Consider the following 26,297-nt stretch of genomic DNA (forward strand, 5'->3'; position numbering starts at 1 on the left):
AAAAGGCCTCCATGGAGCCTTTTGTTCTCTGGGCTGAATCCCTTCCTCACAGGACAGGCATTCCAGTCTTCTGGTCAGTTTGGTGGCTCTCCTCTGTACTCACTCCAACAGATGTCCTTTTCTCCATGTCCTTTCCAAGCCAGAGGCACCAGAGCTGAATTAAGAGACTGCTCCAGGTGGAGTCTCCCCAGAGCAGAGGGACAGAGTTCCCTCTCTGGCCCTGCTACCCACACTGCTGTCCATACAGCCCAGGACACAACTGGTTTTCTGAGCTGTGAGTGCTCATTTTACAGGTCATATTCAGTTTTGTGCCCATCAAAACCCCAAGTCCTCTGCAGGGCTTCTCTCAACCCACTTATTTCCCAGTCTTAATTTGTGTTTGGGTTTGCCCCAACAGGTGCAGTTTCTTACACTTGTCCTTGTTGAACTTCATGAGGTCCATGTGGGCCCACCTCTCAAGCCTATCACTGTACACCTGGATGGTATCTCTTCCCTCTAAAGTATCAACTACATCATTCAGCTTGGTGTCATCTGCAAAGTCACTAAGGATACATCTAACCTATCTCTGTATCTCTCTATTTAATTAACTAACTATCTCTATTTAATTAAGAGATAAATCTACTTTGAAATCAGAAGGTAGCTGATTCATCTGTCTGTTTTCAGATGACAGGACTACCTTCCATTCTGTCAATAGTCTCTAAAGGATAATTAGATTGTCACCTTAGATGGGGACCCTTTAGTAATTAAATGCCTAAAATTAGGCATTTTGCTAATTCTAGTATTGCTGGGTGTTATACATAGTAGAGATAATTAATGCTATATAAGTAGATATGTGTGTGTATAAAATATTGTGGAAATTATACCTTTGACCACTCTGGCTGGGAGCAGAGTTCTATTCTAATTGTAACCAGTTGGACAGTGTTATCAGGCCTGTTACCATATGAATGGGACAGCCCCCGACAATCATGGATGATTTCCCTGGCATCTACACCTGGGAGATAACATCTAGGCCTTCCTGGAACATGAATAATGGAATGTCTCAAGAATCTCACAAGACTCACATCTGGGCTTGATTATATCTGCAGCACTCAGGGACTGATATCACTCTTACATGTGAATGCAGCTTCTGCCTGGGTACTCAGACACTCTGGATTCGTCTTTGCCTATTCCTGCACATGTATGGATCCCGCTCTGCATGTGAAGAAACGTATAGAAATGTGTGGTCATCTTTGCCCCAGGCAGAATAAACTGTATATAAGCTGGCTGCTGGAAGCACTTGGGGTGAGCTCCTGGGGAAATGCTGTCACTCTGTTGGCCAGAACCCTAGTTCACCCAGCATTTGCACCTATTTTTGTCATTGATCTAATAAATCATTGTTAAATTTTTTCATAAATTTGGCTACCAATTTGATAATTTATAACACTGGGGGCAGAGTAGAAGAGAAGAGTCTAGTGTAGAGAGAGGGAAGTACATTTGTTTATTGTATTAAAAATACAAAAGATATGCAGAAGACAGAGTGTTACAATGGGATAGATATAGTCAGATATTTCCACTTCTTACTAACTGAAGGTTGTGTAACTAAACCAGTCGTTGACACTCACATAGCAGAAAATGTTAGGTTTTCAAGACACAGAATTCACTGCTTACCTGTTAAGTCCACAAGATTTTCCCAATGCTATTGTTTTCCTAAAGAGACTGCAAACTGCTATAAAGAGATTATTTAATACATTACAAAAATAACCTGAAACCTCATCATGATGGAGGGGAAAAGAAAGAGACTGAAGAGCTAATTATAGAAATAGAGGCAGAAACATTTTAATTTGAGTTGCCTCTCTCATAATATTTGAGGAATCCTTGTAATCTGAAATTTCCTATCCCTTTTTCATTAACATTTCCTTTTTTTTAGTTTGCATCTAATTAAGATACTGTTAATAATTTCCCATTAGAAGACTGTAGCTGATTGTTGAAAAAAATCACTAGTTTGGTGTTTTTTCACTTATAAGTGACCTTTATTTTTTGTTGAATAGTAAGTTTAGAGGGGCAAGTCTTGGAAGCTGTCTTCTAGAAGAAAAAAAATCTTGAAATAAGGCGATAACTTAAAAATTTATGACACTTTTTGAAGCAAGAACCTTTTTCTAATCATATATTTTCCTCATGGTTTCAAAGAAAGACCATTTGTGGGTTTATTACGCTTGCAATATAACCTCTTTGCTAGTAATGCCACATTCACTGCAATCAGTCAATTTGTCTTTTAAATGTAGCAGCAATTTACACTGAGGCTTCACTAAACTGCCAAAACAATACCCCAGATTCAATAAAAATATGCTGGTATAAACATTTGGCATTTTTAAAAAATAATTTTGGGGGATGTAGTATATGGTAGAGATAATTCATGCTATTTATGTATAAAATATTGTAAAATCCAAGCTATGTCTTTGACCATCCCAGCTGGGAGAAGAGTTTTATGTTTATTCAATTAGTTCCCGGACAACATTAAGATAATATTAAGTGTCGTTAACGTATGAATGAAACCTTCTCGGGCCATGATCACTGACTTCCCTAGAATGTCAGAACCACTCAGGAGGGATCTGCACCTACCAGCACCACTCTGCTGCATGTGAATACGGACTCTTCCGAAGTGTTCAGACAACCATCTGGACACCTGGACTCAACTTTTGTCTATCCCTGCGCATGTATGGCCCCAGTTCTGCATGTGAAGGGACACAAAGGAACATTCGGTCATCTCTGCCTCAGGCAGAATAAACTGTGTATAAGCTCGCTGCATGAAGCAGCCGGGGTGAACCCATGGGGAAGCCCTGACGCTTTGTCAGTCGGATCCGGGTTCACCCAGCACCGACACCCGGGGTTGACGCTGCCTTGGCTGTGGTGGCTTTTTCTCGAAATTCTATTTTGTTAACGATCCAAAAAATCATTGCTAAATTTTCTTATGCATTTGGTTTCCTATTTGATAATTTATTACAGTGGAAACTATTTTGAAAATATTTTATAAAGGAAATATTATGTGGGAGTGAGGAAGGAGAGATCTGGATAACATGGGAGGAGGAAGGAAGGAGAGATCTGGATAACATGGGAGGTATCTCCTCTCCCAGGTAAACAAACAGAGGCATGCTTTGCTGAAGTCCCAAAGAAACTTCCATAAGATATGTATGTAAACAGAAAATTAAACTGTGTTTAATTTAGTACCTATAATATTTTGTTGAAATGCACACAGACCATATTTTATAGGTAGGTTGTTAGAACAAGGTATAACATTGGTAAAATCAGGCAGGTTTTTGGTACATTTAAAGTGTCCATAACTTCTGCAGACGGCTTCTTTTTCCAAGTATTCCAGTCTGGAGATCCAATATAAGGGGATATCTTTCCCTGCAGACTTGAAGAACCTTCTAAAAGATTATTTTAAACTTTCAGGGGTGCAGTCCTTGCTCAGTACATTAACTATAATGTATTACTGACATTCTGCCCTGAACTCTCCTACTGCTTCTTGATCTATCCTTAAATTAATCATCCATATTAAAAGTAAGATGTATTTTAAGAATCCCTATTTTTGCGCACAGTTTCATTTGCAAACTGAACCAGACCTGCTGCAAAGGAGATAGAAATTGTGCAGAATCACTTTTATCTCCCAACATTTCATTTGGTTTCATGAAGTTAAATGTAAAAAACCAAGAAACAAAAACAACCAACCGAAAAAAAAAACTCCACAGATTTTTCAATAAATTAATCCAAGTATTAAAAATTTATTCTTTATATTCTTTGAAGAAGAACAATGAAAAAGAATAAGAAGACTTGCCTTAGGCCTGCTATAAAGAGAAATGCTAAATGCTCCTTTCCATCTATTGTTTAGTCTTTCAGAGCCCCCTAGGGTCTTCAGAACTGCTAAAAGCGGAACTGCTCTGCACTTGCCTCTGTCATAATGCTTTAAAACTGCAAACTGACCCTGGATCACGGGTCATGTAGCACAGTGCTGTCATCACACCATTCTCACGAATGTAATTTTAATACTTCAGCAACATTAGTGAATACAAGACCAAACAGACCACCTGCTCCTAAATGTTGACGGAATGCCGAATCTAAGCTGATAGTCAGAAACAAACAATTGAAGGAAGCACTTACTGCTTTCCCATTCAACATCCAAGACTTCAGACAGTGCCAAACTATAAATATCTTCAGTTGAAGCTGCTTAAGGCCAGGGGATTAGCATTAACAGTAAAAAAACCTCAGTGCATTAAACTCTCTTATCATCACAATTACTAGACAAGTTTGGAAAGCAAAAACCAGTATAGAATAACTGTCACAGAGCAATTAAGTACTGAAACTGTATATTGTGATTCTGTGCTCCAAGAATATTAGGCTAAAAATTTTCAGCTTTGTTCTTACAGTTATTAACAAACCCTTATTTTAGATCACTTCCAAAATCTGGACATCGTGCTTTCAGAAGTTATTCATAGCATATGGGAAAAGACCAAGTACAAATGTTATTCTATGGAGTACTTACAAAGAGGCCCAAATCCAAATCTTTCCAATTCCTATTCTGTGTGATCGATCTACTACATTATTTTTATCACATGTGATACCCAGCTTGTATTAATCATTCAAGGAACAGTCTTTCACATACATTTCACATACTGACAAAGCAGTCATTGACAAATTCACAACCATGAAATCTGTTTTCCCTTGTGTTTTTCCTCCTGACCCTCATTCAATAAACTATTTTCTAACTGTCTTTTTTTATTTGTTCTTTCATAATCGTTCTTTCCCTGCATTTTTTATCTATTTGGTGCACTGTTACACTTTTGTCTTGATTCTTCTTGCCAGCTATTTTACTCTCCAATGTATATGTTTTACTTTATCTATATGCCATCTTGGATATTTCTGTTTTTTCCCTTCAGTCATGAGGATGCAGAAGGAAGTTACATGCACCTGGAATGCTACCTTTCCTTCTGATGGTAAGTAGAGAGGAAACAAGAAAAATTAATGTCCAAGTCATCAAACAAATATCTTAAAAATAATGGCCTGTGTTATAATGTATGTGCTTCTGTCAGATATGGTTACCAACATATTTTTTAATTCTCAGTATAAAAAGTATATATGGAGAGGCTTCAGATGGAAATTCACAGATTACCTTATTTTGGATGAGAGAAAGAGTAGTGAGATATTTTGAATACTACAAAATGTTTTTGTTAAATATAAGAAATAGAGTATTATCTCTGTAAGAGTGAGTCATTTCCAAAGGAAAGACAGAATTATAGGATGGTTCCCAAAGCAGTCTCCTCTTTGGTTAGTGCAGTGATCATGATCATAATCTGCCTGAAGGTTCCAGAAAAAAACCTGAGCACTTTGAATCCACTAGGAACTAGTCATGAGGGGATAAGCATCTTTGTTTTCAGCTGGAAATAGAGAAAGAAAACATTTCTATCTGCCTTTTTTAACAATTATATGAAGAATAGTTTTCCTTCATTTTGATTCCCTGTATACTTACAAATTCTGCAGCAGTGTCCTGTGTTCAGATTTCAAATTAAAACATCTGGCTGAGTTAAGAACAGTTACAACATCATTAACTACTCTCAGGGCACACTCTTCCTTTGTGTCATGATCTTTGCAGTGCCGGTGTGAATTCTTCATACATCCCTGGCACTCTAATATCCTTATTAATGCACTCCTTAGGTGTTTTGAAAATGGATTTGACAGGAAGAAAAGTTCTTCAGATACAAACAGAGGTTTTTTTTGTAAAAAAAAAGTAAAAAGAGTAAAACATTTTGAAACTCTGTGTCACAAAGTACTTTTTAACATTGCTGTAGCAACAATGGGGGGGGGTTGTTCTTGTGTTTGTTTGTTTCTTTCTTTGTTTCTTTGTTTTAATGAAATGATGCAGTCACTATTTTAAGAACTTACTGAAATAGCACTTTGGGTGCTACTTAATCTAAAACTTCCTGGAGACAGCAATTTTCCTATTGAATTTAAGACAGATTTGTCTTTTGTGAACTAGGAGTTCACAGGACATTTCTACGTGATGCTACATTTGCAGAAGGCACATGAAAGGTTTTGTGATGCTCCTGCTGTACTTTTGCCATTTGTCTTGGCAAGGTTTTGGCTGTTTTTGACTTTTTGAGGAACAGACAGCAGCTGTCCCTGTGTGACAGAGCCAGTGCCATCCCACTGGTGACAGTGGCAGCCCCTCTGAGATAACTTGTTTAAGAAGTGGTGGGAGGAGGAGCAGAGCAGGGAGTGAAATCAAACTGTGCAACAGCAGCTGCAGCTGGAGAGAGGAGTGAGAGCCTGTGAGAGAAGCAGCCCTGCAGACACAAAGGTCAGTGGAGAAAATGGGCAGGAAGTGCTCTGGGCACCGGAGCTGAGATTCCCTGCAGCCCATGGTGCAGACCACGATGAGGCAGCTGTGCTCCAGGGTGGAGGAGATACTCAGCTAGAACCGATGCAAAAGCCCACACCAAAGCTGTGACCCCATGGAAAGGAGCCCAGCCTGGAGCAGGTATGCAGCATGATTGTTGACCCCGCAGGGAACTCATGCTGGCCCAGCCTGCTCTTGAAGGATGGCAAATCATGAGGGATTCACACTGAGAAGCTGGTGAGAAACTGCAGCCTGTGGTAAGAATCCATGTTGAAAAAGTTCATAGACAACTGTTTCCCATGGGGAGGACACCACACTGGAGGAAGGGAAGAGACAGGAGGAAGGAGCCATACAGAAGAGTTTTGAACTAACCACAGTCTCCATTTCCAGTGCACCTGTGCTACTCTTGGGGAGAGGTAAAGCGGGGAAAAGTTGAGCCTGGGAAGAAGGGAGGGATGGGGTGAACGTGTTTTAAGATTTTTTTTTTGTTTCTTATTATCCTAATCTGACTTGACTGGCAACAAATTAAGTCAGTTTCCCTGGGCTGAGTCCATTCTGCCTGTGACAGTAATTGGTGAGTGATCTCTCTCCATCCTAATCCATGAGACTTTCTTTATATTTTCTCTCTGCTGTCCAGCTGAAGAGGGGGAGTGATGGAGCAATTTTGGAGGGCACCAGGTATCCACCAAGAGTCAACCCCCAGCACACCATTGCATTGCTGGGAGGTGACCTATAAAATCTGCAGTGTAGACACAGCCACAAGGTCTGAATCAGAGGTGGAGCCATCTGCACAATCAAAGGCTAAACTGAGGGCTATGTTTATAAACCTCAGTATTTTAACAATGGAACCTGTTTGCCTGTACTACTTTTTTTGTCACATACAAACTAATTAGTTTTCTACAGGTTCCCAATTCTGCCTGCAAGATCATCTCCCACCTGCACAATCTAAACATGCCCAAACAGATTGAAAGATGTTAGGCACACAACAACCAAAAAGGACTACTTTGATTTCTGTGTTGCCCAAAGTGAAACCTTTATTATATTGAAATCAAAAGAGATTTTACCTCCGTTGTCAAAAGAATCTGGTCCATTTTCTCATTCTTGCCACATAGAAAATCCTGAAATTTAAAAGCTCTGTATTACATCTGAATCTGGATGGGGCATGTTGCTGTACAAGGTGAACACAAGGTAAATAGATTTCTAGTGAAAAGATTAAGACCTAAAGTTTCTGACACTTCTTCCTCTCCCCAGGCCTGCTATGACAGGCTGGATTTCTGCATCTGTACAACAGTCTGGATCAGGAAACATACGCAGCTGAAAAAGTGCCAAAGAAAAGAAAAAAGGTGGAGTTTTCATTTATCTAGATAGCTGCTAGCACCAGGCCATAGACAGTAGCAGGACGTGCAGCCAAAGCAGGGAAATAACAGAGAGATCATTACCTTTATTGGCAGCCAGTTATTTTGTTAGTTTTGGGAAATTGTAAAACCACACTGCCTGGTCATCACAGAGGAAAGAAACCCAAATTGGAAAGATGGAGCAGCTAAAAGCCCAAATATAGTTTAAAATCTGTACAGATGAGTACAGACTTTGGAGCTGTAGACATGGCTGTTGGAAAAATTTTAAACAAAACCTCACTTTGCAAGGAGAATAAAGGATGATATTTGGCTTTGAAGCGCATGATAAATTAAATGCCTTTTTGTTGGGCAATGGTAACTGAACTCTATGAAACCAGAGACAATAGTACTCCATACAAAAAGTGAAATATAAGAAAAAAAATTCTATTTTAAGGAAAGTGCAAAAAAGAGCATGTGGCTAACCTCATTAGAGATGAGGTTAGAAAAAGAAACAGTCTTATGATTTTGAAGGACCAAATAACTATTGAGAGAGCAGATCAGGAGAAGGTTCTGGGACAAGATGTTCAAAGATGTCATGGATCAGGTGAGGCAGGTGAACACAATGAATTTCTGACAGAACAATAAGAGACTGTCAGGCGCAGGAAGTCAGAGCCTGTAATGAAGCTACGCAAGAGTTCACAGCACTCTCTAACTGAGCATCCAATCTGAAAAGAATTAATATCTGAAGAAGACAGGTGCCAAGTTTAACCCTGGTGGGAAGCTGAGTCCAAAGCTGCTGCTCATTCACTGCCACCCTGGGGGGACGAGGGAGAGAATTGGAAGAGTAAAAGTGAGAAAAGTCATGGCTGGAGACAAAAACAGTTTAATAGGTAAAGCAAAAGCTGTGCACACAAACAAATCAAAAGCAGGAATTCATTCACCACTTCCCATGTAGGCAGGTATTCAGTCATCCCCAGGAAAGCAGGGCCCCGTCACATTTGGCAATGACTTGGGAATATCAAATACTGTAACTTCCTCTTGCTCCCTCTTTCTCTCTCAATTCTTACTAACCAAGATAATCAACCAAGAAATAAAATTTGTAAGTTTAGAAACATCAGCCAAGCATGTTCACTGCACATATATGTGCTCAGATGAGCTCTGTCAATGGAAAAGGCTGTATAATTGTGGCACTTATGCATCAGACAGTGGAGGCAAAAACAGCGTCACAGCAAAACAGAAGGTATGACAAGGCAAATAAAATACATAAATAAATAAAATAAAATAAAATAAAATAAAATAAAATAAAATAAAATAAAATAAAATAAAATTACCCTAATGTAGCAATACCATCAGAATTTAAATAAATTAATTATGTTCTTCACACTTTCCTCTTCTGGTATCTCTAGTATCAAAACCATGCTGTAAATGAACATCACTGTGGGTTGATCAACCGGCAAGGTATACACTGCTGCTTGTGGTTTCCTAAATTCAAAGATCTCAGCATTATCCCATATTCAAAACAAACACGATCATTTATCCTGTGCCTTGAGTTTGATTAGGAATCAACACCTAAATCTTAGTCCTATTCTTCATTAAAAATTGCCTCTTCTTGCTAACTGTTTTCTTGGGTTTACAGTGGGTCATAAAATTTTAATATAAATACTAGTAAGCAGTAAATAATAAGATGGATGATAAACATAACTGTAGTCAAATAATTTTATGTAAGAATTTTTTTTTTATCAATGAAATCAGATTTTTTCATGAGCAGAGTTAGGACAGATAGCTTGAATGGGCAACTGTACGAAGTCTAGAATATATATAATACTGAGAATACATCTTAATATCAAGTTTAACTCCCAGTAGTTAGCAAGTTATTTATGCTGTTCCTTTTGCTTTAAGGTAGTTGTTATGGCAAATGAAAGCTACAAAAAGATGAGCTCATTAGGAAAAGTCAAGGGCAGGCAAGGAAGAATGTACACATGTATATTTCATTAAGCCAATAAAAATGATATATAAACCACTGCAATGTCAGAAACAATTTAAGGCTTCTCAGGGTTGAACTACACTGAAAATTTCATGAGCATCGATCAGGATTATTTTGTGGCACAATCTATAGACACGTTACAATTGATTTATTTTCCTTTCCCTGGTTTGATAGACTTCTGTGTAACCCCTGTGAAGTAAATGCTATTGGATATTTCACAAGAAGGAAGACTTGTTTTTCTATCCATCTACACTTCCTTTTAGACCAAATAATTGTTTACTTAGGGACATCAGCAGCTGATGAAAAGGTGAGACACTTTTTATTCACTCATAGGAAAGTCACTGTAGTTTTAGCAGAGTTTCAGGATTTTTGACTTCAAAATACAGAGCATAAAGAGGGGCATATTTATTTTGATTTATGTATATGGCATTTCACACACTATCAAAAAATATTGTGCAGCAAAGAACCACACACAAGAACAATGAGTCACTATTGTTTTTTCAGTTGGCAGGTTTCAGAAGAATAGACCTTAAAGTTAACAGCCACTACTTGTCACTGTCAAAAAAACTTTTTAAAAGTTTTGAAGGACTAGGAAGTGAAGGAATGAGTCGTTGATTTTGGAATTTATTGCTGGATAATATAAAAATTATGTTATGACATGTTTGCATCTCACTTTATGAATTATATAAATATATACATTTTAAAACCATGTTCTATATTTGTGTGCTTTTTTCCTTGGAACTGTTTGTAAGAGACAAGTTTTTAAATATTAAAAAGTGCTTCTAAGTTTATCTCCCTCTTGGATAGTTTTCCCATCCTTATCTTAGCACCTGCATAAACTTCTAATTCTTTGATCACAGATTCGAGCCAATCTCTAGTCCTCTGGGTCAGGGATCTAATGTACAACCTGCCAGCCCAGGAGATTGCAACGACACAGCATGACAGGAGAATTAAAATGTAGGAAAAGCAGCGTGGGTGCCCCAGCATGGAAAGAGGAACTCCACAGGCTGTCATATCTTATTATGATCTGAGGCCCATGCAGCGCTGGAAAACAGAGCTCTGGTTTTTATGTCTGTCTTGGAGTATGACTGGCTCATTCCACACCTCTACATGGACACAGTGGCCAAATTTCAGGTTTTGGATGTAAGACATAAGCACTACTAGACCTTCTGCTACTTTACATCTATGTATTGGCTTTAATCAGTGAGTTTAAATATTAATTACTAGCCAGATGCTGATGCTAGTACAGTTCCAGATGCTGCTGCCATGTGCCAGTCTCCATCACACAAGCTAAAATCTTGCTCATCTCAGTAATTTGTGGAAAATGGTGGCAAAATTAGGCTTTGGTTTGTTTATATCACCAACACAGAACATTCCCACATAGAAGTCATAACTAAGAATGTGTTCTGGAGGCCACTGAAAAGTTGTTACAAAAAAAAACTTTGCATAAACAAGAAGCTGGAAGACCTCATCCAGGTAATGATGGCTATAAAAATTATAATCTTAACATTATTACTGCACTACGCTTGTTGGAGGAAAATTAATTTTTTTTAATGAACTGAGCAGTCTCTGATACTTTATGTATCTCTGACAAAATATAGGATCATATTCCAAGTAGTACAAGCATCAAAATTAACAGTATGTGGTTAAGGACAAAGCTAAAAATTAATCATTAGGGTTTCAAAAAGAACAAGGGACGTACATGTATTCCTTGCAATAACAAGAAATACTGTGATTTTTTTTTTTAAAGGGAGTTATGTGAAAGACTCAGCCCAGCTCCTGCAGATGGCCTTTGTGTCATTGCAAATGACAAGGAACTTGACAAGTACAAAATAGGAGGGATCCTGCCCTTTTATTGCTCTGCTAGACACAAGACTTCTGAAGACACAGAAATTCTAAGAAAAATGGAAAACTTAAAATTATTTCTTCAAAATCACCACAAAATGGAATGTTTTGAGACATTTCTTCTGTAGAATACACAGTGGGTGCAGACTGGAGAGGGCAGGAAGGAGACCCTGACAGGCATCAGATGTTTGCATTGCAGCATCATTCTTCGTTCTTCATCTTCTCACACAGTCAGCTCTGAAGCAAGAGGATATTTAATACCCTCTAGAGGACTTCTAGTGTGCTTAAAATTCAGCACATGCTCAGGTCACATCCTCATCTGGATTGCACCATTGCAAATCTTTCATATTAATGAACATTGAAATATCCCTCTTAAATAGAAGGCATATATTCAACTCTCAGCAAACCACATATGTCAGTCAGTAGGTAAGACAGCTTCACAGGAAACCAGACAGAAACTTAGCCCACACTGAGTCAAGACAGAGTTTTCACTCTGCCTTGAAGTCTCAATATAATTTTTTAAATTGTCACTATATCAAGTGCCTGCTAAGTTTCTGTCATAATGCCAGGATAAATTCTGAATCAGACCTCACAGACGACTTACAAATCCTCTTTGCATAGCACCTTAAAGAGATACTATTTTGGGAGAGGTTAATACCATGAAAACTCCTTATCCAGTTAGTTCCATGCAGAATGAAGCTTTGTAATGGAACTTAGTCACTTCCTGAACCCTACTTGGCTCCATGGTGTGTACTTCAGAGCCATCCAGTGTTAGATACGAGGTCATTTACCTAAAAAAAGAATCTGATGCTTTAATACTTCAGTTTCTAAGTTACCTCTCCCAGTTTATAGCACATATGTTCAATACACACTAATGAAAAATCTTGTAGAAGCATTAGTTTTTAAATTCAATTGCAAAATTGAAAGTGATAAACATAGAAAAGGAAGAGGATCACAATGATCTGAGAAATTCTGTGTCCTGAAAAAATAAAAGATCATTTGACTCCTATTTCTCTTAGTGGCAGCTCATATCAGTTGCAAGCAACATGCTCCCTGTTCGTTCATTTTTTGGAGGAGAAGTCTGTATTATCTGGAGGGAATGGCTGTGTCCATATTAGAAGGCTGAGAACTTACTCTGTGGCCACTTCCTTCCATAGAAAACCCCACTAAAAACTTCCTCTGAAGGAGAGAATTTTATTGGCAAAATATTTAAAGAATTATCACTGCTTATTTTCTCTTTGAACTGACACACCGTGGATTCTCTTCCATGAGGAAGGGACCATGTTACTTCATTTTGCTGTCTTTAAAGATCATGATCTTCAGTCAGTGTTGAACTGATGTACTAGATTTTTTTATGAGCTCTAGCTCAGACTAACACTTCACAGGCATTCTTATCAAATATAGATTGCTTCTAAAATAATAAATGAATGCAACAATAGCCACAACAATGACATACAAACATTCATTAACTTACAGCCATGGTATCATAACTGTGAAGGCTTGGAAAATCACATTGGAAGCAGAGCATGAGCAAAGAGAGAGCAAGGAATCAAAGCAGAGCTTTTCAAAGAGAGAAGCAGCCTGATGGGCTGAAGTGGGAAGTGAAACCTGCTCTGCAGGAAAAGCAAGAGGAAGTGTGTCAGCCCAGGCTGAGCTATACCCCCCCAGGGATTCTTGCCTCCAGTCCTGTCTCCTGCTGGCTTTCCTGGGCTGATGCTGGGCGTGAGCCAACACTTCAGTTGCCTGATGATTGCAGGCTGTCACTCAACGCATGGCTGCCAGCAGCCTGCTCGCACAGCTCCTGGATCCAGGCACCGGAGCAGACTCTGCTCCTGGAGGAAGCACATTTCAGGGCCCAGGGAGCCAAAGGGTGAGCCCAGCTCACACAGTATCTGTGTCAGAACATCAAACTGTCCTGTTCTAAACACACCAGTTCCCCCTTCTTAGGCCTGGGTAAACATGCATGAAAACAGAGAAATGGACAAGACAAATTCCTGTCTTGAGCCAGATGCTCAAGGGTTGGCAGTACGGAGAACACAAAATTGTACTCCCCAAATCAGAAAATTTCTGATATATGTGATATTCTGCTAGTACAACAACTGATTACCTTTTTCATGTATTACTTTTCTTCAAAAGTTAAAAATTCTAATTTGAAAAACAAGCTCAGAATCAGCAGCTTCATTACATGAACATCTCAAATTAAATTTAATAGAGATAGTGATTTACATAAATAAGCATTCAACCAACCATTCACCCAAGCTTTTCTGGAAGGTCAACATTATTCTCCAATTTGCATTCTTAAAAGGTAGATCATTTAAAAAATCAATATTTTTAGTATAAAATAATTACATTTTCAACTGACACCTTCAAACCTTGATTTTCACATGGATAAGCTGTAGTTAGAGCTCCTGTTGGCTACAGTTATTTCTGATGTGTGGTTATCAATAGAAGAAAAAATCCTTATAGAATAATGGCTAGTCCCTTGAAAAAAAACAGTTTCAAATGCAGAGTTGTAGCTAAGAGGGTAAATGCAGTCTGTGCATGTATAAGTAGAGAAAGATCAAAGAGAATAAGGAAATAGTACTTTTTCAATAATTATCATCACATACTGAGGTTATTACTTGAAAGATATTTTTAAAAGTTTTTCTGCAGAATAAGCAATGTGCAATGATACATCAAAGATGCATTTTAAGGCTTGAGGTCCACTGATGCCCTTTGTCCCCACATGTACACCATGACTCATAAGTTCTGTCTAGCTCAAAGCCTTCATTACCAGTGTGCAGGGATGTTTTTTTTGACACTCATAAATACCAGGCTTTGAAACTGAATCTAGAAAATGTCAATGGGAAATCTTGAGCTGTGAGAATTCTTGATCATAGAGCTACTCTGGTGGGTTTTCTATCACATAATTTCTTCAGCCCAGGTTGAGTACTGTTTTTAAATACAAATTTAAGTGGTTTATGCTAAAAGTTCTGTTTTCCTCCACAACAAACAATCATGAAAGAAATCTGTCATCCCTCAAAATGAAAGATTTGTTGAATTACAGATAGTGTTTTGTGATTCCTTTAACAAGGTAGATTTCCTGTACCAGAAAAATGTCAAATCTGCAATAGGTTCAATAGGTCAGAGTCACTTAAACCTCTACTTTAAACTGTCTGATAGAGATTTCCAAGTAGGCTCTTAATCTCATAAGCTTATTCTTTCACAAAGACAGGAGCCTTACATTTCCCCAACCTGTTAAATGTTCTGTAAAGTAACCCTCACAGAATGCTGGACTTATATGTAGCTGAGCAAGATGTGAATACTTGTTCTCTTATATCAGAAAGCTTGCAATCTTCACCTAAAAACCAAGATACTCAGTAAATATCCTCAAAGAACTGGGCCCTTTGCATACCTGGCTCTGGACCCATTTGGAGTTATATTCCCTACAAATACTAGTTACATGTCAATTTTAAATCACATACAGCAATCCAATGGTGATGCACAAACTGTGTACAATGGCACACAACTATGGAAATTAGCTTTTGTTTTCCTTGTTCTGATGTTTGGTCTGGAGTGTAGCTAGATATTAATTCAGTTGTAGAAGTGAAACAGAAAAGAGAAATAACCTAGCTGAAGGTGTGACAGAATAAAAAATTCAGACCTTCCTTCCTCCATAGCTTTTCTGCAATCCTGAAGACAAAAGCCAAAAACTTAACACAGCCAGCAACACAAATTAATTAATTTCTAAGTATGTGATTAGAGCAGAAGCCAAGAAGTGTCCCCAGCTCTCTCAATCACTTACTATGCTACAAGATATTTCAAATAGTTACACACTGCAAATTCTCAAATCACAAATTTGAGGAAACCTCACAAATAGATCCTTACTCTATGTATGGGGACATGGACACTACAGAGAAAAAATAATTGTTCAGTGAAATTTCTTTGTTTCAAGAATACAAAAAATGAGATATTGCATGGTGGCTATATGAATGCTTTGAGACATTTTAAATCTCTCCCTTAACTCCTCCTGTTAGAGCTTACACTTACACTTCAGTCTCATTTAGAATACCTAGCCTTGGAAGCTGCAAACCATTCAGACAATGAGGAAGTCCAGAGGCACATGGGGAGATACACACAGTGCCTTCTCTAACAAAGAATCCTCATACAGAAGAAAATGCATCTCATTTGTAAGAGATCTGCATTTAGGAAGACTCATATCCTTATTCCTGTCAAGGTAAATTAGGATTTGTGTGGGTTAAACAGATGGCACTATAGAAACATACTGTGAGAAGTGACTATTGCCAGATACTTTGACTTTAATTTTTACATTTTAGAGTACAAAATCATAGAATGGTTTGGGTTGGAAGGGACCTTAAAGATCATCATTCCAACCTCCTGCCATGTGCAGGGACACCTTCCACAGGTTGCTCAGAGCCTCATCCAGCCTGGCCTTGAACAATTCCAGGGATGTGTAATTGTGTTCATCCACAACTTCCCTGGGCAACCTGTGCCAGTACCTCACCATCCTCACAGTAAAGAACTTCCTCCTAGTGTCTAACCTTTACACATTCTTCTTCAGCTTTAAGCCATTCCCCTTTGTCCTACTACTACAACATAGCCTTTCTCTCCAGCCTCCTTGTTGGCCCCCTTCAGGCACTGGAAGGCTGCTCTAAGGTTTCCCCAGAGCCTCCTCTTCTCCACATCTAATCACCTCAACTTGGTCGTTCTTCACAGGAAAGGTGCTCCAGCCCCCAGATTATCTTTGCAGCTCTCAGTTATGCCCCTGTCCCCTCAGCAGGTTTAGGGGAATGTTGTCTAATTCACTCTGGGCAATGTGGCAAATTTTAAAATACCAACAAAGTAAGTAAGGCACTTCATAAACTTGAACTTAGCAAACTTACAATTAGCCAACTTCAACCTATCCAAACACAACAAGGCACTTCCTGAGGCATTGACTGGAATTTTTTAGTCTGGCTTAGAATATGTTTTGAGAAAAAATAGGAGAAGAAAGAGGGAAAGAAAGAGAAAGAAAGGATAATGTTAGAAAAACATCACCACCTGTGGATCAATCAGTGAAACTTCAATGTTGCAATTTTGATGTCCATTGGTCAAAGTGATGGCCAGTCTTCATTGATCTGCGGTAGGGGAAGACCACAAACCACAAATTTCAGTGGGTTAATATACACTCAAGTTCAGGTGGAACACCCAGGTACTTTCCCTGGGGTGGGGACTTTCACACTGTCTAATGCAGTGCTGTGAATCATATTGTAAAACTGTGGATTATGCCCATTCCTCTGCTGGAAGGCCCCAGAAATTACTCTGGGGACATTCTGGGGGTCTCTGATAGTTTACGACACCTTCTCTCACATCAGTATAATAGAGTCATTTACACTCCATCAGAAGGGATGACAGTACTAGAATTAAAAGCGTTATCCCACCTTGCAGGATCTGCTTATCAGCCTCCTCCGTTATCTAGCTGAAATCCCAGCTTCTTGCTAAGCACAGGTTGATTTGTCGTGGTCATCTGGTGCTCACACCCCCTGCACACAGGTTGCTTCTTGAGCACTGACAGCAAAGCACCCAGATTGTTTGAGACATTGACCATTCTTGTTTCAGTGTCTCACACCCTCCTGTGGACCTGCTAGTGCACAATAAGATTTTTGGAAGTGCTAAACATTTCAACAAGTTCGAACCACCGTACAACTTTGTGTATTTCATATTTAATGAACGTATGCATAAACACACACACACACATGCTCACATGTTTCTATATAGATACATATATAGATACATATTCTATATACATACAAATTTTTTATTTATGTTTGAATATAAAAGGTGTATTGTTTCAGGGCCTCACCCTTGTGTCACAGTACGTAAGGACCGTAAAGAGCCCATTAATTTCACACGCACAGATGTCAGCTCTGCTGCCCGAGGGACGGGCCTGCCTGACACAGCATCGGGGGCGCGGCAGGGACCAAAGCACTGAGCTCATTTTTTGGGAGAGTTTGCCATCTAGAGGCCATATCAGGCAGCACCGGGAGAGGAAACCACCTTAACAAAACAAAAAACAGATTAAGTGGATTTTCTGGATGTCCGTAGGCATATTTAGTTCTAAAGAGGACTGCCTTTAATATCTTTAATGTTTAGCTTTGTTGGCAGTAACATCTGAAAGTGTTGAGCTTTTCCCCAAATCAGAATCAGTTCTTCACTCAGTGTAATGAGCTTGGTTATAGTGAAAAGAAATTTTTAAAATATTCATAAAATATAAACAAAATAATTAATCTTAATCTTTTTATTGCAATAAAGATCTTTTGGGAGGCCATCTCCTGCTCTGCTGGTGCAAGAAAGTAGTAAAAACAAGTATGATCATCGCAGACAGAATTCAACATTTGTGTCAGCAAAAGGCAAAAATTTATTTTCTTTGAAGTATCATCCTTTTTGTTGTCCTTACAAATATCTATCAATCTACATGAATTTTTATTTCTGAAAAATGTTGACTGGTATTGCTGGCTGGGGGTTTATGTACAAATCACAAACGGGACGGGACTGCTGAGGAACGTGCCTTGAGCTGTTTTGTTTTTCAGCATCAGTCTCATTACATGGTTATGACAATGGGAAGATGCCATCAGCTCACATCCCAGGCAGCAGACCAAGAACTTAATGTTACAACACACTTTATAAGTTTTTTGACCAATCACACAAAGCAAAAGCACATTGACAGTAGTTCTATCCAACCACTGTAAGCACACGTACCTTTGGTTAAAACAATACCTGCTTGTTGTGAATGCAATACCTGCTTGTAAGCCTTAAAACACAATGCAAGAGCTCCATTATTAAGCTTAAAACTTCCTAATATCTTGCTAGATAAACTTTTCTGTAGCTTAGGGAGTTATTCTAGACAGGGGTTAATACACAGACCATTGTTCTATTTGTCATTGCTTTTCTACTTTGTGAATAATTTTTCTGCTGATCTATCTCATGGCTACTGCTTAGCTCCAATCACATTTCTGCTGTCTCTGAGGCCTGCCTTTTGCAGCTTTCCCCAAACCCTCTGATTTTGTGGATTCCCACAGACTGATATTTCCATTTTCATTTGTTTATGTCAAATTAGAGAAGAAAATAATTTTGGAATGAAAATATAATCTTAATCTTTAAAGGCATTTTAATGGTATTTGGCAAACTTTCCAGCAAAGTTTTAAGAAAGACAGCAATGTTATAGTTTCAGGAGCATTTGTGCATAAATTTGTCTCCAAGTGGATTTAAGGATTTCATTTTGCTCTCTCTTTTCAGATGAAAGAGATAGTAATTTGGCTATGCCGTGCTCTTGCTTACTCTGGCATCAAGAGAAGATGTCTTTTTGTACCCAGTTGCTCAGGAGATACAGAAAATTTCAAGTGCAGTAAAGCAAGATATTTGAGAAAAACACAGAAGTCTGGCAAATTCCCTCTATTTGAGGCGTATTTTCTACATGAATTAGCTGATGCTCCCTGCATTTTCACTATGACAAAAGATCAAGAGTTAAAGATCAGCACCAAGATCAGACTTGCAACAATGGGTGTTTGGCAATGTGGAAATGAAGACAGTGGGGAAAATTTTCAGAGATCTTTGGCCTCCTGAAGCTCTTTTCACTAAACTGCAATACATATTTTGACAAAATTAAGTTCAAATACATCTTGCTGGAATTACTGAACAAAATTAGAGCACAGTTTCCACATGTCTTGATGGATTTATCTTCCCTAATTTTTGTTGTCATTGTTTTATTGGCATTGGAGCCTATGTAAATGTTTAGCTCATGTAAAACCTGAGGCAAACAGTTCCAACAGTTCCATTTCATTTGCGTGTGGGTGGCATCCTTTTGCTTACTTGAATGTATCACCAAACAATTTGATATGATGGCCCTTATTTCTTGGATTGATCAACCATTCCTAAAGCTGTGGCAATTTTTCATACAGGGACAGTTCCCAGTCTTAATTTACAGGTGTGGGTGGAGTATGTTTGCAGGATTTTCTCTAATTCCAATAAAAATTCCCTCAAGCCCCTGTGTTCACCAGGCTCAACTGAGCAAAAGTTTAGAGATATCTTCCTTGTGTCAGAGACCCCAAATAGCAAACTCCATGAATTAGAAGATACATGATGACATCCTAGGAAAACACCGGACTGACATGCAGAAAACCTCTGTTTCATGCTTGATTTAAGTGAACTTAGTCCAAATAGATCTTTATTATGATTCCCCACACAATACAGGTCAGATAATGATATCTGTTGTAAAACAAATTGACATCCATAAATGAGACATACATAACGGCTGAACATTATTAACACATGAACTCAGAAACTTGTGTCTTTTTTTTTCTAAAAGACACAAGTTAGGTTCGTCCAGAGGAATTCAAACACTAAGATCAAAAATCTGAAGCAGCAGCAGCAATTATTTGTCACTAGTGCCATAGAAATCTTGGCGGAAATAACTGGCTAAAACTGTACACTACTTCCCCAAGGCAAGTAAGAGCTTGCAGCTACTTGCCAGCTGAGAAACAACTGGATCTACTAGTGAAAAAAACCGTAATAGAAAAAGCTTTATTTTATTGAATTTTTAAAATGCATTGCACACATTTTGCTCCAGTATGCTCAGAGGTAAGTACAGTTTTTCCTGTATTACTCCACACAGAATACTTTTATTCTATAATAATTCATTTTTCCTAACATAAAAGCATATCATTTTATGTAGCATATATCATAAAGTTGCACTTTACAAAGAAGCTAAAATGAATTAGTTCCTTTGTAAATCCTACTTCTACTGTTCTGATTAGTACAATCAGGTGTTACTTAGCTGCTTTTTGTTCTTTCAAAATTGTACAGATGTGTATTAGTCATAACAAAGACGTCCTCTCTCTACAGAGCCTGCACATGTGTTCACTGCCAATGCATTTAAAGGAAAATAATTTTGAGCTTTGCATTGATTTGCAGCAATTTTTCTCTTCAGGAATCAAATACCACACTGCTTTCTAATAGGAATTTAATTAATTCCTCTTGTTCAACAATTAATTAGTTCGTGGTTTCTGTGCATGTATTGAACATGCATATTGACAGTTCTTTATGAGAAGAGGAAAGACATGAGGAAACAGCACACAATTTAGTCACACTTTGCAAATATAAATCTTAGCAATATCATACCATTCATGAGGGAACTGTACTCTTCTACCAATTTCTTCTTCTCATTTAATTTTTCCAGTACAGCATCCATTAAGTATGAGGCAAAAGGAAACTGAGAAAGAAACAGAGTAGGAAAAGTGATCATTAAACTTTATTTTTTTCTTGTGAAATACATTTATTAAATATCTTTAAACTATCAGATTTCACTTAGTTCTGACAACTACCACACACACATTTCTGATCTTTAAAGTTCATCTGCCTGGTTAGTGTCTGAAAATTTGCTCTCTATCGTAAAAATGATAAAAGAGCAGTGTAAAATGAAAAAAGATAAACTCCTTATTGAACAATTCATGCTTTACTGACCATGTTAATGATGTAAACTGCAGTACCAGCATCTCTGTCATTTATCTTCAATCAGCTGATCAATAAAAGGTTACAGTCACCTCTAGGGCATGCAGAAATGGTAGTGTATGAGTGTAAGTTCACTACTCTCAGGAGGATGAGACAGAACTACCAGTATAATTCTCAATGCTATAGCAAATTGCCTTAGACTCACACACAAAACCTTGTAAATAATTAAACAACAACAAACAACAACAAAAAACCCCAAAAAACCAAGAACAAAACCCCAAAACAAAACAAACAAAACCACAAAAAAATCTCTCAAAGCAAAGTAAAATCCCAAACCTCCAACTGCATTAATAGGAATATGACACAAATGTCTGCTTCTCTAAAACATGATACCAAAAAATTGTAGTGACGTATCTACAGAGAAAAATTAAAAACTTCTCTGACATAAAAGATGCATTTGCACAAGCAATGCCTTCAAAGGAGATTTGGTATATTTTTCAGTGTCATCACTTTAATGCTTAAAGAGGTTTTCTTTCAAAGTTTTGGTATATCAGTGCACTGTTTGCTGGGAAGCATTTTTAGAGGTGGTGCAGAAGAGTGATCATGGCAGCTCCATCCTGAGGGGCCAGTGCTGTGCCAGAGGAGAACAGGACAGTTTCCCTACACTGTTGAAAAGACTCTATCAGCTTCACAGAACTCTGTCAGCTTCCTGAACACATGGTGAGACAGTGGTAAGTGAGGGGTCAGTACCACACCAAAAGTAACAGCTCATTCAGGAGAAGAGATAATTTTACATTATAAAGCCACCAGAAATGAATAAGGTAAAATATCGTAGCTGGTGAAACAAGCTGCTGGCCAATCATAATTTTCTGCTTTCACAACTTTAGTTCAACACTTTTCCATCTAGATCTCTTGTCTAGTTCCACACTTCAGTATTGCTGCTCTAGTTTCATTTTTTCACTTCTCTATGCCCTCTGAAAGAGAAAATTGTATGGTGGTCCTTACTCCAGATAGAGTAGTGCTCGTTTCCTAAATAGACATGAATTGAAAATTATAAAAGAAACAAATAAAAACCCCAGATATACAGCACATCAAATACAAAATGTAACATTTGAACTAATATAGAGACACAAATCTATATACTGATACTTGTAATTGCTAACAAGTCAGAAAAAACATTTAAAAAAGGAAAATCTTGTTAATAGAAGGCATGTACTGTGAAGAGATAAACTAGCACCCTAAGTGCTGCTCAACAGTCACTTTGTAGTTATAGAGAAAGGACAACAATATGTATTATTTCCTTTTTCTACAGGGAAGGGGATTTTCAAGGGCTGGTGCTTGCTGGCCAGACATGTCTCCATCTGTCATAAATAACTTATGTGTATAGTAAGACATTTCTAGAAGACATCTACACCTGCCAGCTTTGTCCTGTGTGCTATTGTGATGACTTTTTGGGGAATAGAGGGCTTAAATTCACTGACCACAAATCTATTCACTTTAATATAAAACATAATCTTCTCTGAAATTCTGTGACACTTGCTACTATGCTTTAAAAACACCGACTCCAGCATCCTGTTCACTCTAATTTCTCTCTCTTTTTTTCTAGGTATGTTTAGGACAAGAACACTGTGTCATTATCTCAAAGTCTCTAATTCTTCTTGCCTACCTTGACTACATCAACTTCTGATACATTTCAACTCCTTAATGCCATGACTGAGATGAATGGCTTTTTATTGATGTGTCTGGCTTGTATCATTCTAAGTACATTTTACTTGCTGCTCACTACTCTCTGTGGCTCCCATGTCATAGCAAAGTGATCTTTCAGGAACTCTTGCCATTCAAGTGATTAATTTAAATCAAGAGGATTTGAAAGTGGAACATTATGTCATTCTTTCAACATTTGTTGGTTTAAGAGAAAGTGCTGTATGTTTCTCTCTGGTTTTCTTTTCTTGCAGACACCCAGAACTGGATGATCTCTACAGTCTTAATCTTTAATAGAAGCTTGTCAGATTTACTTTTAATGATGGCTCTGTAACTATCCTGGGAAACCTCCCTTTGCATTTCTCCCCAGATCTTCACAACCATTGAAGTAATCTCTACTCTAAAGCATTCATCCCAGCTTCAAAACCTGCCATATGTGCTTGGGGAAGGCTTTGCAAGTTCAGGGAGTGCTAAGCGCACGCCTAAGGACTGAAAGCTTGTTTTTACCACTGATCATGAGATATTTTAGTATAGAATGATACTTCTTTCAGATTTTTTACAATTATCTGTGCCACAACCCACTTAACATTAATTGTGGTGATCCTCAATACGTACATTATGGTAGGCTTTAACAGAAGTAGTATTTAATTGATCTGTAAGATTTCACAACATCTGAATGTGCAAACTACATCTGGAATAGAAGAATTTTATTTATTTGTCTTCCCAGATTGACAAATTTCTTCTTTATAGTAGGAACACATATGAGTGAAAGGCATATTGCTTACACAACCCATCAGCCAGATATCTGGGTGTATGGATAAATGGAATGTAATGTGATCCTAAAGAGTCAGAAATAGTGACAGTTAATTCTCCTTCTCTCACCTATTTATTCCAATCCTAAATTTGCTTATTTTGGAGATCCCTTCTGTAGAAAAACAAACTAGTAATATTTATTGACCTTAAACCGCATGACTGAGTCTCTGTCAGCACAAGCGCATAAATATACACCAGTCTGCCAGGAAAGTATTATAATGAATGGAAGGAAATGTTTTTGTTCTAATGAGACACAGAATCTCCATTTGCAGAGTGTAGCATTACTTCGGCTTCTGTTTCACAAACTCTAAAATGTGTTAGCATAAATATAAAAGTATTTAGGTTTTGGAATATACAAATTAGTGGTTACAACTATTTTATACCTTCCCATATGGATCATCAGTACAATACATTTTTCCCAACAAAATACTATTCAAACACACTGCAGAGCTGCCTTAGATTGAATTAAGTGAACAACAAAAAATAATATGAAATAAAACTAGGCTCTAGAACTAATAAATAAAACATCCTAAAATAACTAAAATAAAGTCAAAATTAAAAAAAAAAAAGAGAGAGAAATGCTTCACTTTATTGTTGTTGTCTTACTCTTTGCTCTTATTCTGCTTCATGGTGGCTGCATATACATCATTGCAATACATATGCAATACATATGTATTGCAATATGTATATATTGCACATATATACATATGCAATACATATGTGCCTTTTATCCTGAATGACCAAGCCAATTTCTCGTAGTTTTCAGTTTAGGATGAGTGATATAATAGAGGTATTCTGTTTTTTTCATCTGATAAAACATAGATTTATGCCATAATGCATTGTCAGTGCACAAGACTAGGCTCTTATTCTCACAATGAGAAGAAAATCATGACCTGGTATCGGTGTTACTGGTGCCCAGAATGTGGTTCAGACTGGTGCTGCTTTTTGAGGTGCAGGTACTTGAAACCCCTGGTGATGGTGTCAGTGGTGATTGTGCACAGGTGTTTGTACATGGGTGAATCCTTGTTTCTGGATCTGAGCTGTTGAACAGCACACACAGACTGCAGAGAGACTAATGAAGGCAGAGCAGGCGTGTTACAAGCCAAGAAATTTGAAAGGAAACAACTGTGGCCATTAGTGTCCTTCCCAGATGACAGCAACAGCAATATGCCCTTAGAAGCCAGTGCAAATCCTAAAAAGGTATTGGGGAAAATCCTTACTGATGATTAGGGAATATATTCTTCTAAACCCTATTATGGAGATCTGTTTCACAAAGAGTGACGACAGAATAGAGGAAAAGGGACCTTTCTAGAGGTTTTCACTATTGGAATATGACTTTCAGACCCATAATGAAGTCATGTGAGGAAAGATTTTATTAGGCAGCTTTGTTAGTGCGATATGTCATATCCCAAGGAGTGTATGAAGAGGGAGGAAAGGCAAGTGCTGCTGTAAAAACTTAGGCAGATGATTTGTATTTTATTAAAAAATAATTCTTGGAGACTTCAGGCAGTAATGTGGACTACTGGGCTACCATGCTGTACTCACACACAAAATTATTAACAGATTTTTCTGAGACTGTGTGCCTTAGAATAAGTCACAGTAAATGAAAGCCAAGGGTAGTATAAGAAATCATGTTTAAGTTACATGAGAAGAAGTCATCCTCTTCGCTTAGCCATAAGTTTCCTATGATGGGAAAAAGCTAGAAAGATTGCTTTTGTTTGAGTTTTAGGGGGAGTGTTTATGATTATAAGAAGAGAGTGCTACTATAAAAAGCCCGGCTCAATTAATAAGACATACACACTCAGATGTGAGGGATAAAGGGGGTAAAAGCCTCATCACTTGCCTTGCAGGATGTAAATACACATGCATGTTGAGATAACCATACTTATTCCCCCCTAAATAATATAAACCATTAAAAGCTTAAACATCTATAACTTGAGACTCCTCCAAAGTCCAACCAGTTATGTATAATTAGTCTGATGCCTCTAGCCATGTGCAGGTATCAGGTATTTTTGTGCAGTCGTGTGAAAACTCTCCACATACAGCTTCGTCACAGGCCAGAGAACCTTTACTTTTATCCCAGTGTCAGTTATTGAGACGATTTATTTTTATTCTTTCATTCTTTAGTGAGAACAATCTAGAGTGTTACTGTATAAATACAGAGACAATAGAAAAAAAACTTCTTGGCCATTCAACATGTAGATTTAGACAAGAAGTAATTTTTACCAGCTCTGCAGAGTTTATAATATGACTGCATTTTCCTATTATATGATTCTTGTTTACATAAAAACATCACTATGCAGAGATGTCTCTTTCAAATAATAAGCCTCTTAGTAGTAGTCTGATTTCTTGACATAGCAGTTGATAAAACAAGGACACAGACTGGTATCTGTGAGTTTGAGGAACACAGTATTTGTCACTAAAATATTAATAATCTTGTAAAGCTGACAGATATGAGACTTTTCCAAGTCATAAGAGTATGGAAAATAAAGGTACAGATGAAGTGAAAACAGATTTGTGGCATCCTTTATCATCACACTTAGGGGAACCTATAAAATGATAGTAAAAAGCAAGCAGTACTTCACTCAGTCCCCCCCAAAATTCTAGTGCAGTAGTAAAATGGTGTATGTCAGTAATAAAAATAAAATGTCTATGACATTTTAAATGTTATCGTACTGTCACAGTAGAATAAAATTAGCTTGAAGAATGATCTAAAGGGATATGATGCTGTTCATTATGTATAACAGCAATAGCAGCAGTTTCCCAG

General features: G+C 37.8%; 1 protein-coding gene across 1 annotated transcript in view; it reads right to left on the reverse strand.

Moving 5' to 3' along the window:
- The window catches only part of CNTLN (centlein), a 199,414-nt gene that overhangs the window by 10,059 nt on the left and 163,058 nt on the right, over positions 1-26,297 (reverse strand). Inside the window, 1 exon segment of the mRNA XM_058824396.1 lies at positions 20,687-20,777. Coding sequence (XP_058680379.1) covers positions 20,687-20,777 — 91 coding nt within the window.

Source organism: Ammospiza caudacuta, chromosome Z (genome assembly GCF_027887145.1).
Source record: "Ammospiza caudacuta isolate bAmmCau1 chromosome Z, bAmmCau1.pri, whole genome shotgun sequence".
NCBI classification, from domain to species: Eukaryota; Metazoa; Chordata; class Aves; order Passeriformes; family Passerellidae; genus Ammospiza; species Ammospiza caudacuta.